General features: G+C 38.7%; 1 protein-coding gene across 3 annotated transcripts in view; it reads left to right on the top strand.

Annotated features, from left to right (window-relative positions):
- Positions 1 to 13,704, top strand: part of SMIM14 (small integral membrane protein 14) — a 58,843-nt gene that overhangs the window by 31,546 nt on the left and 13,593 nt on the right. For all 3 annotated transcript variants that reach the window (XM_071556615.1, XM_071556614.1, XM_071556616.1), the window contains exon 2: positions 2,370 to 2,480. In XM_071556615.1, coding sequence (XP_071412716.1) covers positions 2,406 to 2,480 — 75 coding nt within the window. In that variant the 5' untranslated portion in view covers positions 2,370 to 2,405. The remainder of the gene's footprint in view (positions 1 to 2,369; positions 2,481 to 13,704) is intronic.

Below are 13,704 nucleotides of genomic sequence, written 5' to 3' on the forward strand. Positions count from 1 at the left end.
GCTTGTTAAGGTAATTTGTCATGTACAACCCAGGTGCCTTGAGGTAAATTCCTTCTAGCATAACTCTGCTTAAATTTATGATGTTATGTGACATTAATTTTTGCCGTGTATTGCCTAATCTTTTTCAGTTGTGTGCTCTATAGTTTGCCTCATCTCATTGGTGATGACTCTTATATGATGTTTGGTTTCTTGTAGTCCTCTATAAGTGCTTGTCTGTTAATTGCTGCCACTTTGCACATGACATGTTATTGACCCCTAAATTCCTTCAAGTTACAAATAAGTACTGTTTTGCAACTTCACTTGTTCAAATACCATCTTTTGGATGTCAGCATTATATCCAGAGAAACCATTTTGCACTGTTTAGCAATGAGGGCTTTCATCTGTTCCTCGTGCTAAGATGGTTTTAGAAAGGCTATTATGCTTGGCATGGCCTATCATCCAGGGAGATTGTGTAGTTTTAAATTTTTTTTTCTATTGCTGACCTGTGGTTCAAGTGGTTCTAAGATAATTTCACAAAAATTAGTGTAGTAGCTTTATAATTAACTCTCAGAAAGAGTCATTAGGTCATCTGCTGTGATGTCCTGCGTATCGGAGAGCATTATATCTCAACTTGGGTACTCCTGTACTTTGCTCAATAATCTGCGCTTTACTGAAGCACATCTGAATGCCCTGAGTGATGGGAAATCCCCTCCTCCTTGGGCAATTTTTGCACTGATAAGTTCCTGTAACGGTAAAAATGTATGCCTTAGTTCTCTTTTGAATCTGGTTGGTTACAGCTTCCAATTACTGATTCTTAATCACCTCTTCATTGAAGAACTTCTCAATACTTGGGCCTATTTTTCTATTCAAAAGTATGCTACATAATCAAGTACTTTCTCACTCTTCCTCTCACTACATTGCCAGATTTTGCTTTCTTAGTGTCTGGGCAAAAAGTGTTTTGTCCATCCTTTCAATTTTATTTTTCCTTTCTCAGTTTTCTTTAAAAAAAATGGATACTCTAGCAGGTTGAGGGCATGGCTGCTCAAACTGCATAATGCAGATATATATGGATATCTGTTACCTTTAGTTGCTATCTGACTCTCTCCATCATGGTAGAAGGTTATTCAGAAGAGTGGTAGGCATTGATAGAGGAAGGACTTCTAACATACATTTGTTTTTCTCTCTCTTTTTTTGCCTAAGAGGAAAGAACTATTATGGTGATACATTCTGTTGAATGAAGATACCTTACAGAGATATTGGTTATTCATCTTTTTTTCTAGTGACATCAAAATGCTCATGTGTGGTCAAGGCTGTAACTTTTCATAGGCAGTGACTACAAAGCACATCTGTTGATTCAGCACACCCTTTCCTTATCGAATGGTTGGTACCTTCAAGAGCTACTTGTTTTAGGAAGTTGAGGGGTTGTATCTGCTCTGTGCTGCTGCATTTTTTGAGCTTGCCAGTTATGTTACAACATAATACATGCAACACTAACGCAATCAAATACAGCTTTACTGATGACAAGATAACAGAAATATTTTAAAAGCGTGGTTTTGCAGAACTGTACTATCCCCTAAGAGTCCCCATTTGAGAGAAATCAATCCCTGACTTGACCACAAGGGTAAAAATACCTGGTAATCTACTGCACATTTGACCCTCAATTAACTCACTGAGAAGTTATTAGTAAATAGTAAGGTTTGTACATGCTTGACACTTCTAGTGTAAGTGGTTTTAGCAGAATAACCTAGAATTGATTTCCCACTATGTCCATTACAACTTCTTTGAACATTCTATATTGTGATTGACCTACTTTTCTGATCTAAAATCAGTGTGTGTAGCTCCATTTTTAAAGTGTTTCCGAATACTTTTGCACCCCTCCTGCTTGCCTTCATTATATAACAAGGATGATTGTTTCCTTTAGCAAAGAACTTACTGGGGTTTCAATTACTTTCCTGTGCATTGATCTAGAGGGAGAATGCCAGCAATTTATTAGGGTTTAGGAGTACAAGTTCTCCTGACCTTTCAGTTGTGTATATATACTTAAGAGTCCCACTATGCAGATGTGGGACAAAAGTTTAATCATCATGTTTCTTGTTTGTTAGGATGTATTTCGTTGTGGTATGTCGGAAAACCCAGGGGAAACACACAAAGTCCTGCAAAAAATCTGTTTGGGTCTCTAAGAACTCCTGTGTGAGACAGTGCTTTCTGCAACATCCAAATGTAACTGCACATACCAGACTTCTTCATTCAGACTGCCAGAGGAATAATAGGATTACCCTGCTTTGTTTTGCTTTTACACCCTGGCATTAAATGAACTGAAACTTGATGTGTGAGTCTCTGGAAAATAAGGTCAGTTGAAAAAGAGTTCATTGTCCTTTTATTCTTCGTAGGTGTTCACAGACAAGTTCGGGTTTATCCAGGGAACCATGGCAGAAGGTGGATTTGATCCCTGTGAATGCATTTGCTCGCATGAACATGCAATGAGAAGACTGATTAATCTGGTAAGGATAACATGAGGATATTTGGAAGGTGGTTATTCAGACATTACTTCAGCTTTTGCAGATTTGCAGTTACTGATGCTTTTGATTCTGCTTATTCAATAGCATGTACAGGTAGAATCTGTGTATCCAACTTTCTGTTGAGCTTTTGAGACAATACACGTGATAGTTTTCTGTTTATTTCCCAGAGCTTCATTTTGACAGCATTGACAGTGTTTCTATTGAAATGTTTCTTGACATGCCTTTTTCAGTCTGCATAAAACCAAAGAAACTACCCTGCAACCTCTTTGCAAGGTGGTACCACACAGGTGAGGTTCCATGTACTCATATGGCAAGATATCAATGTCTTCATTTTTAAAACTACCTTTTAAAATATTCTGAAATTGAATATCCAGTGGTTTTGAGTTCTGTTTGATATGATTGATATGGTTGAGCTACTCTAAGCAAGTTACTTTGTGACCTGTAAAATAGCAATGTTTCTTTGTTTCTGTATTGAATTTACTTCACCGTCTATTGAAGAATAAGCTACAAAGTGCTTCTTTTTTTTCCTAAGTATATATTTTTAAAATAACTCTAACAATTATGAACTGTGAGCAATTAGGTGAACTTGATTACAACTCTAATTTGGTTAAACTGTTTTTCAAGATCATGCTATACATCAGCTTAATTTAATGTACTTCTGCTTGTTGATGTTCACAAATTTGTTTTTATCACATTTTCTTTGTTAGGGCCTAAATTAATACAAGTTACTGAGTACATCAGCTATGCAAGGCAATATGTGTGAAGAGCATCCTCTCTAGGATCAGACCCTTCTTCAAGAGGTTTCTTACCAGTATTTTAGGAAAGTTGCCAGGAAAATGTGGCAACCACTAGCCTATGATAAGAGTAGAGCTAGTATGTAAATCCCAAAGAATATATGTCTGGGAATAAGGAATCACAGAATCAGAATATCCTGAGTTGGAAGGGACCCACAGGAATCATTGAGTCCAACTTCTGGCCTTGCACAGGACAACCCCAAAAATCACAGCATGTGCTTATTGTCCGAATGCTTCTTAAACTCTGTCAGGCTTGGTGCTGTGACCACTTCCCTGGGGAGGCTGTTCCAGTGTCCAACCACCCTCTGGGTAAAAAACCTTTTCCTGATATCCAGCCTAAACCCCTCTGACACAGCTTCATGCTGCTCCTCCTTCAGGTCCTGTCACTGGTCACCACTGAGAAGAGATCAGTGCTTGGCCCTCTTCTTCCCCTCACAAGGAAGTTTTAGACTGCAATGAGGTGTCCCCTCAGTCTCCTCTTCTTCAGGCTGAACAGACCAAATGACCTCAGCTGTTCCTTGTATAGCTTCCCTTCCATTTGTGTGCTTGTCCTTAAAATGAAACCACTTCTATGTGCATACATCCACAGAAGAAGAAACTTTTTTTAAACAGCACTTTCCAAGTGGTATATATGACTTGTTCTTGCAAATATGTGGGTTGCACTCATGTAGTCTTTGTTCACTCTGAACATAACTCTTTATTAGCCTTGGAGTGCATTGTTGCACTATCTCATCTGGAACGCCAGAGGGAGAACATAAAGCCAGCCAGCTGCTGTTGGGGAGCTTGACTGACCACATTTTCCAGAACTCCTCTGCTCAGGGTAAGCAGAGTTCATCAGCCACGTCCATAATGTGGCACTGCAGAGCTTGTGTCACTGTGTTCTCACATTGCACTCCTGGGCCTATGCACAGAGAATGGAGTCTCCAAAACACACAGGCCACGCTGGGAGCCAAAATACTCCGGACCAGGCTCTTTCAGTGGAAGGGCTACATCAGTGGCTGCAGCAGAAGGCAAACAATACAACTCAGGACAAGAGGAAATTACAAGAGCTCGTCATCTCACAGACTGTGAGTCCCTTGGGCTAAGCATCAAAACTGGAGTTGTCAGACAGCCCAGATCTGTGAAGTGACCAGCTGAGCAAAGTTCATAAGGACGCCAGACAAACTGAGCACGTCTGTATAGCGGATTCCATGTGCTTTATAGGAAATTATATCTCCCTTTGGTAATTCCCAAGTGTTGTACAGCCAGTGCTGTCTTGATAGTGAAAAGTCATTACACATTGACATACTTTCTTATTGCTGAACAGTCAACAGCTTGGTTTGAGAACTAGAGAGGCGAGAAGTGAAAGGGGTGTGCATCCATTTGTTGGAGTTACCAGAACTGTTCAGGATGGAAGGGATAGTAGATCACCTAGGTCAACCTCCTGATCAAAGCAAATTTAACAGTGAGGTCATTCAGGGCTTTTATTCCAGCCGAGTCTTGAAAACCTTCAAGGGATAGCAATTCTGCAGCCTCTTGGGGCAACCTGTCCCAATATTTGACAGTCTTTGTAATACAGAATTTTTTTCCATCCGTTGCTTTAATTGAATGTATCATACCCTCTGCTATATAGTGCTGTGAAAAGCCTGTCTCTGTCCTCTCACAAATCTCACTGTAAGTACTGGGGTCTGCTGTTAGATCCACCTAAAATCATCTCTTCTCTGGGGCAGTCAAGTGCAGCTTCCTCAGCCTTTCCTTACAAGGCAAATGCCCCAGCCCCTGGATACCTCTTGCTGAATTCACTTCAGTCCGTAAATGTGTTTTGTGTAGAGGGGTTCAAGACTGGATGCAGTATTCCAGATACAGGTTTAAAGTGCTGAGCATGGTGGTGTAATTGCATCCTTCAATCTACTTACACACTGTTTAAAGGTCAGTGCTGCTGACACAAGGATGCAGAAAACTGAGGCTTCTGTAGAAAACAGTTGTCTTCTGTGGAGCCCTTACTTCAGGCCCAGCCATTCTAGCTTCTGCTTCCCAGTTAGTTGCATAATTGCAAAATCATCTGAGCTCTCCCTGATGTCCCCATATAGATACTTGTACACGTGTTCCTTCCCAAGAAGGATGGAGTTTTTTGTCCTCAACATGACATTTATGCCATATTCCACAGCTCTGTTGATTCTGGACCTTGAGGCTTCTGGACACAATCTAAAACGGTGTCAAAGGAACCCCTAGCACTACGTTCAGGGAGTTGAGAGGAAGAAAGGAGGATCCATATTGGCTGCCCTTTTCCCTGAGGCTTGTTAGATGCAAATCTAAACCAGGACAGTTCAGAATTTTGACCCCCATTCAGCACTTTTTATCTTTTCCTTTTTTGCTAAAAGATACTGACAGAAATGGCACCAGTCAGCCAGTTCTCTTTGTTGTGGCTGGATATAAACAATGTAGGTGATTTTTGGCCAAAGTCAGAAGTGATACAAACATCTGTGTGAGATTTTGTACCTGGGCTGCTCCGTGCTGTGTAAGGTGGGTGCAGATGGGTCATTTGGAGGCACACTGGCTCCTGTGTCGTGAATGTGAACAGAGCATGTCACAGTGCACACTCTTGGGCAGTCACCAATAGCAGTCTGTGTTCCTGTGTAGTTGCAGGAATGGAGTTCATTGCTCCATGTCCTTCTTCCAAAAGGATCAGTTAGCACTTGAAACTGTGAGGAGTAAAGGGAAATGCCAGATTTCGTCTATCCTAAAGAGCAAAGCAGGTGCTCCTAAATATTTATAAGACCAAATCACTAGCTAGGATAATTCAGCGGAATTTAGAAAGGAAAAGTCTCAGAAGTCTCAGTCAGCAGCCAGGCTATCCTCAAGTAACCTGTCACATGATTTTAACAGGAGATTTGCTAAACCTTTATTATTGCATCTGTAACTTTTATGCTTCAGTAAGAGTTTTTAAGCTGTTGTTTTGTCAGTCAATCTTACACAATATAAGCAAACAGGAATTTTACTATCTGTGTTAAAAAGAACTCTTGGATATTGATTCTCAATGTTGCTGAACCCCACAAGTCTCAGTTGCAGCTGGGTGTCCACTGCCTCTAAAAGATGGCTCTTAAAACCTTTTCTTCGAAATCATTGTGATAAAGAAAGCCAGGAAATCTGTTGTTGTTCAGTCTGTGGGAGTGAAAAACAAATCCAAACACACTGTGTGCCCAGAATGGTTCCCTCTACATACTTAGGTTGATTCTTTTTAATCTGGATAGGTATAAACCACACCAGGGCACACTTGAATGGTGTTATAGCTGGGAGTACTTGTCAGGATTTTGGAGCCAATTGTATAAGAAGATGTTTGTAATTATCTCCAGACTGAGCATTGTAAATCCAGAGGTTCACAGATGAGATCAAATGTAACAGAATAATACTGTAATTATAGGAGATGGCCTACTGTGAAAATGTACTTTTAGGATCCTTCAATCCAGTAATGAGACTGTGCAAAACTCTCATGATTGTTGTACATTTTTAGCCTGCGTTTGTGTTAAAGTAAACTAATTTTTATAGATTAATTTGTTTATACCTATCTAGAACAACACTGATAAGAATTAAGGCTTCTGCTGATGAAGTGGTCATGATGTATTCAGTCATGACTATTACGTGCAGAGTTAAAAATACATATTCAAATACACAGCATTGCTGTTAGTTAACTGTATGGGAGATTGGAATGACACTGCTCTTCCAAGATAAGCAAGAGGTCAAAAAGTCTGCCTCTAGAACTTGAAGTTCTGATTTTACTTTGCAACATTATACTTTTAACTTCTAATTTAATTGGTATATTTACTTTGAAACTCTTAGAAAATGTATTTGGCATTCAAAGTACAACTTGTGGTTGAATACATTACATTACTTTGGGGTTTTTATGTGGCATATAGTTTAAATCTTTACTTGAAATGCAGACTTCGTCTTGTAGTACGATTAATGCTTATACAATGAAAAAAGAGAATCTGTTGTCATTTAAACACTTCTTCCTCTCTACTGTTAGCAACACCACAGAAAATTACAAACAAAGCTGCTTGTTTTTAAAAAAAAGTCCAAATCTTGCTAAGCTATGTGGCTTGATTATTTATCTGTCCTTCATTTTGCTTGACTAAGCAGGGCTTTGTTTTGTTGGGATTTTTCCTTCTTAATTCATAATACCACGAAGATTTTATAGACTGTGAACTGTGGATCTCTAACACCCATAATATTTTTAAAGGTATTTTGCTGCTCATGAGGTTAACTGGGAGATATTGTTCATACACGCAGTTCTTAGAATTTATATATACATGCTGAAGTGTCATTGAATTGTTTTATGCTGAATGTTCTATCATTTTCCTCAAGGGGATTTTTCAGGGTTCTTCTTGTGTCAAAATATGAACATTTACACATGTAAATGTCTGTAGTATGGCCACTGTAAATAATAAGCAGATATTATGATACCAAATATTCCTAGGAAACACTAAAAATCTAAATTTTTTGGCTGTGCCTACAAAAATATAATTTCTAGTATGTTAATAGCCATGGCACTATCTGTTATGATTTGGTGGTGCTGTGTAACAAATTATTGTATGTTGGGTTCATTATTTACTCTGTGGGTAGAGCTGATAATTGGGAGCTTCAATAAGAGAATGTAAGTATAGAAGAAAAATACCACAAGACTTTAAATCCACAAGAGTTGTCAAGACAATGACAGGTCTGTTAGTTTGCACAATTTTATCTCCTGTTAAGTCTCCTCCATCTGCGAAACTTACTTTGACAAGAAGAGCTAAAGTTCAGGAATGAAGAACAACAAATGGCATCAAGTAATTTTTTGGGGAAGAATCTATTGGATAAGTGTTTGAAAGTCAGTGAAGAACATTCTGTGGTATCTGGGGGAAACTGTTTCTGAGTTTTGGCAGAAGACAGCAAATCTCTGGATAAGGGTGATGTTATATTTAAGCCTTTTTATTTCCGCTTTTTTCACTTGCTTTGTAATATAAAAATCTGATTCCTCTTTATTGCTCCCCTGGACATTGATGCTCTCTGAGTAAGCATGGCTGATCCATGACTGATCATAGCCCAGGGGCAGTTCAAGTCTGAAAACTAGACTGAAAACACAGTTTATGTGGTGACAGGGGATAATTATACATAGAACATCTTCCATGAAGTCAGAAACCTGCATGTGACTGCTTAGGCTGGCCAGAAATGTCAAAGCAAGCCAGTACCACACAGGACTTCGTGTCACCTTTTTCTCCTGGCACAGCAGTATTTGCTTTACAGAAACTGTGGTGTCAGAATTCTCTCATACCAGTTTTTATGAAAATGAGCAATATGTTCTTTAACTCATAACATTTCTAATTCTATAGTATAAAAGGATCCATTTTGATGGACTGCCAGCAGTTGTAATTATAAACCACTGTAGGAATTACAACCATGTGTTTGGATCTTCAGTAGCTAATTGCAAAGTAACGGTCCGTGTCTAGTTATGTTGCTATATCAGAAGGCTTAAATGGCTCAAAAAATTTGAGGGATAGAAAGCAAATTATTCTTTATTTTAATCTCTCTAATATTTTAACATGTCACTAAATTTTTATAGCAAAAGTTACAAATTCTTGAACTATTTCAACATAATAGGTTTCAAACATTGTTTTGTCAACCAAGTTTCCACATAACTCTCTTGGCCAGGTCATTTTAGAGTCTTACTATTATGAACTGGCATAGTTTTAAATCGTACCCGGCATAGCCACGAGTCTCAGCTGAGGGAGACATCGTGTAAACAGCACAGAGTAAACACAGATGACTAAAATATATCTGTGTTGTGTGCTGCAAATGGTTGGAAAGCTCTCAAAATGTTAGCACAGCTAAGCCCATCTTGAATAGTCCCTGAGGCAACCATCAAAAGTGAGTTACTCTACTGATGTGGCCTTCTGCTGCAAGCACAGCAGAACTATACCAAATACATTTGTGGTAATCTAAAGTGACCTTTAAATATGAGGGTTGCCCTGGAGACTTCTTACACATGTTCCATGGCTTTTGCCTTCTGATTTTTTTTTTATAGCAGGTGCTGCTGATTCTAGTCTGTAACGCTTCTTAGCCAACAATCTCAAGAGCAGGAAACTGCATTTTACTGTCACGTGCCCCTTTTGGTTTTGGTGTTCAAACTGGCTCAGAAAGGACTTTCCCAACAGCTGAACCTTAGGTTGCTCATTAGGACAAGAAGCTGACATTCCTCAGAGATGTGGGGGTAAAGATTGATGCACCTCCTGAGGTACTGGGCCAAAAGAGTAAAACACAGGATTAAAATGGCAGAGGGCAAGACTGTTCCTGACTGCTCTTGCTCCACTGACTTCCTTTTTTCTGCCTATCACTGGGTACTCAGGGTTCTGGTATTCACAAGCTAAGGCCCCAAAACTATTACAGAATTCACATACTGCTGATACATGTAGTAACCTAGAAACTACTTCTAGATCAAAGTGTAAATGGAGACTATCTCTAGACAGGTAAGTAAAAACCAAAACAAAACAAAAAAGAGCCATGAACAATGTTATTTACTCAGGTCCATGTCTCATGAAGACCATATTTTCCTGTAAGGGGTTAGGTATCAGGACTTAACTGAAAGTTGAGGGTGTCTGTCATTCTTTAAGTTTCCCATTCCTGAGCTTTGTAGTGTGCTGGAATCTGCTGCTTGTTAACCAATACGTATTTAGGAAAAAAAAATTAAGTCTCGGTCACACCTCATGACCATGTCAAACCATGCATAGTGTATTGCAAGCAGTGTAGGAAATCATGCACTGAAATTCTGTCAGCTTGATACTTCAGAAGTAATTCATAGCTATAACCTGTACTATGAATGGGTGAACTCTGATGATCAGAGATGTGTTATGGCCATTTCTTTTGAGGAAAAAGGAGAAAATTGTGCTTTTTCTCTCAGACCACAAGTGGATGTAATCAGCACTTAGAGCAAACCATACTTACCTGTTGGAACTGCTAGTTTTAAGTCTTTTCCTCAAGGCTGTCTATGTGGGAATACCCTTTTCTTTTGCTGATATGCATAGTGTGGCAGAAGATGCTCAGCTGTTTGGTCAAAGCCTACATGTGTTCTGGTTTTGTATTTCAGATATAAGTTTGCCAGTGTCCTGTTGGGAGATACAGATGTTGTTTGTGCATGATTTCAAATGCCTCTGTCATAATACTGTGTCATATTCTGTCTCAGTTGTCTAGTATTTCACATAGTCAGAGATGCTGTGAGCTCCTTGTAATGATCCTGATCATCACCCTGTTTCGTCTCCTTTTCCCTGATTATCCCTATTCTGCTAATTCATTCTGCTTTATGTTCACTAAGAGGAAGATATTGATGATATCACAGGTCCTCAAGGCCAGGAAAATTGTGAAATGATGTACTAATAAGTGCAATTGTAGGAAAGTGAGGGAAGTGGGGAAAAGGAGGATCTGTGTGACACCAAGATGAAACAGCAATCCCAGAAACAAAGAAAATGAAGGGAAGAACGTGTTCTTGGCCAGATTAGGGCTCTAGTTTGCAGTGGTTCCTGACTTGTTTATTTGATGCATCTTCCTCCATAAAATGCCATGTCTTTCACTATGAAAGTTAATGTTCTCCTCTGTCATAACTGGCTGATGATACTGGGTCTTAAGAGTTGGTTTGTAGTCTAGGAATATTATTCTGAAATGTAGCAACCATCCTTCTCTCTTATTTACAATGGGAGAGCAAATTACTTGCCACCTCACAGGACCAGAGTCCATATCTTTATTGCAGGTTGTCATTCTGTCCTTGTATAAACCATCATTTTATTTTAATTCTGCATATACACATAGAAGATTAAGGGATGGGGAAAGCAGTGTTCACTTTTTCCTTTTTTGTTCCTCTGAGAGAATCTAATGTAGTTTTAAGATACAATTTAATTCCATTAGTATGCCATTCTTTTCCTCTTATTTTTCTCTTATTTCTTTTTGCCAGCTTGTAGAAGAATCATGTGTGTGTCACTTATTGCATCTGTAAATTTGACCTCTACAGATAATGCTACAATTCAGTTTGCAGCCTGGCTTGTATTCAGAACTGGCATAGCCTCCTGTACCAATTTATTTATCATGTTGTTTACTAAACTGTTTATATACTTTGGACAGAACAGATGTGGCTGCCAACAAGCTTAAACAATGATTTCATTACCCAGAAGCATGAGAATGCAGTCAGGGGTATGCCATGGTGTCATCATCTTCTGGAATCATTGGAGAGCAAAACCAGAGCTTACAACTGGTCTAAACGACAAAAAAGTATTTTCACAAGGGATGATATTTTGCTCTTGTTATCATATAAAATTTTCTATCAACAGTGTTTATAATTCCATTTTAAATTTAATGGAATAAATCAAAGTTAGTTATTTGTCCTTGCTTTCCTGCTTATCTATCCTTTTCATTGGCACTATTATCCATTTTTGCTCTCTTATCTCTGTACCTATTTTGTCTGTTTCTTTTATACCTCTTTCTGGGCTTTCTTCCATCACAATTTCTTGTATGCAGGTCTTTGACTGACCTGTCTCATGAACTTACTAATTTTTCATTCATGTCTTTTCTGCGGGTGTATTTTTGCTTTGAACTGACTCAGAAGTTATTCTAAAAGGTAATTATTTTAATTATCCCGACATAAATAATTTACTTTCATCTCATCTGCCACTCACACCGGACTGCATTGATTAGTGCACTTTCTTCGTGCCACTAGTCCTGTTCTTCTTACTCTGTTACCTCTTCAGGACACCATTTCTGGAGTTGGAAAATGCCTCTGGGCAGGGATTATTACAGACTCACAGACTATTCTGAGTTGGAAGGGACCACAAGGATCATCAAGTCCAACTCTTAAGTCAGTGGCCCAGACAGGGGATTGAACCATGACCTTGGCGTTATTACAATCAAGTTTTAACATTATGCCACTGTTTCCTCTGAAAAATGACAAACTGGTGATCATCAGTATCTTCCTGATACTTATATGCTGTCTTTTTTTTAACTCTTAAATAATAAATGTAACTCTTGAAAAGAAGAAGTGTTCACACTAGATAGGAACTCTGAATCTTTTTCAGGCAATATGCTATTGACTTTATTTAAAAAGAAAAGAAATTGTCTGAGCAGAGACTCCAGGACCAGTCCCAGAGAACTCTGGGGTGCAAACTTTGAAAACTCATCTGAAGTTTCATCAAGCTCCTTGGAAGAGGAAGCAGGGTTACTGTGAAGGGAGACAAGTCTGAATTTCCTTCTCCACAGTTGCTATCTGTGATGAACAGGAAATGCAAAGTAGTTTGATTTCTTTCATGAGAAGACTGAAATGGTCCCAGTGGCTGAGGTCACTGTGCTGGAAAAACAAGTTTTCTGTTTACGTAGATGAAGCTGTTCTCACTGAACTACTATTTCACTTGGACTTCAGCGATCTTGTGGAGCAGCCAACACACAGTAAAAGTTCCCACCCTGGTTTCACCACACAGAGACATGTTTGTGTGCCCTTAGTAGGTTTGCACAGGCAAAAAAAATAACCCAAAACCCAAACCACAATCAAAACAGAAACTTTACTTAATATGGTGACCCTGCAAAAAAAGTTTCCAGAAGCCAAAGCAATGTCCCCTTACTGTGACTGTTCATGTTTTGTTCACAGCTGGGGAGTGTAAGGACTGTGCAGACTCCTGGCATTACGTGGCATCTGTTGTAGGAGTAGCACACGGCACAGGTCTCAGGTGTTTGCTGGGTAGGTGCTGCTGATCCGCAAGATGGCATGTTAAAACTGTGCTTGATGAATAGACTTAAGGGAGCAGGATCTAAACACTGTTGTGTTAGTATGAACTGGAGCTAAAAACTGTATTAAGGAAAAGAAAGGAATGAGGGGCCATTTGAAATGTGCTCTTTTTACTTTTGCAGTGCAAAATTTGAGTCTCATGGGGAAAGACTGAGGAAGAGCCCTTTTCTCTCTTACCCCTAAAAGTAACTCGGCTTCTTTTTCTCTTTGTATTATGTTGGATTTACATTCACAGTGTCAGAAAGCGGACACTGATTTGCTGTGATTCAGCCACTGCTGCCTGTTTTAAGAAATTATGAAGGGCTTCACAGAAACCAAATACTCGTTTTGACCAAGAGTTCTTGTGGTTTAGGTATTATTACTTTAAATTACTTTAAATAGGCTATTCAAGATTTTAAATGTACTTGGAGGAAAGAAATTTGTATTTTAAATAATGTACATTTATAATCTATTTTTACTTGTGTTGTCTGCAAGTTTGTACTGTATTAAAACTGAAAAAAATTTATTATTTTTAGCTCTCTATTATCTTTCATGCTATTTACAATTTGTGTTTACATCATTTTGGACAATAAAAGATAAATTAGTTTGTTATTTGACCCATAAGTACTAAGCCATTTATTATATTTGAATGACAAATTGC

This window comes from Pithys albifrons, chromosome 5, assembly GCF_047495875.1.
Source record: "Pithys albifrons albifrons isolate INPA30051 chromosome 5, PitAlb_v1, whole genome shotgun sequence".
Lineage (NCBI taxonomy): Eukaryota > Metazoa > Chordata > Aves > Passeriformes > Thamnophilidae > Pithys > Pithys albifrons.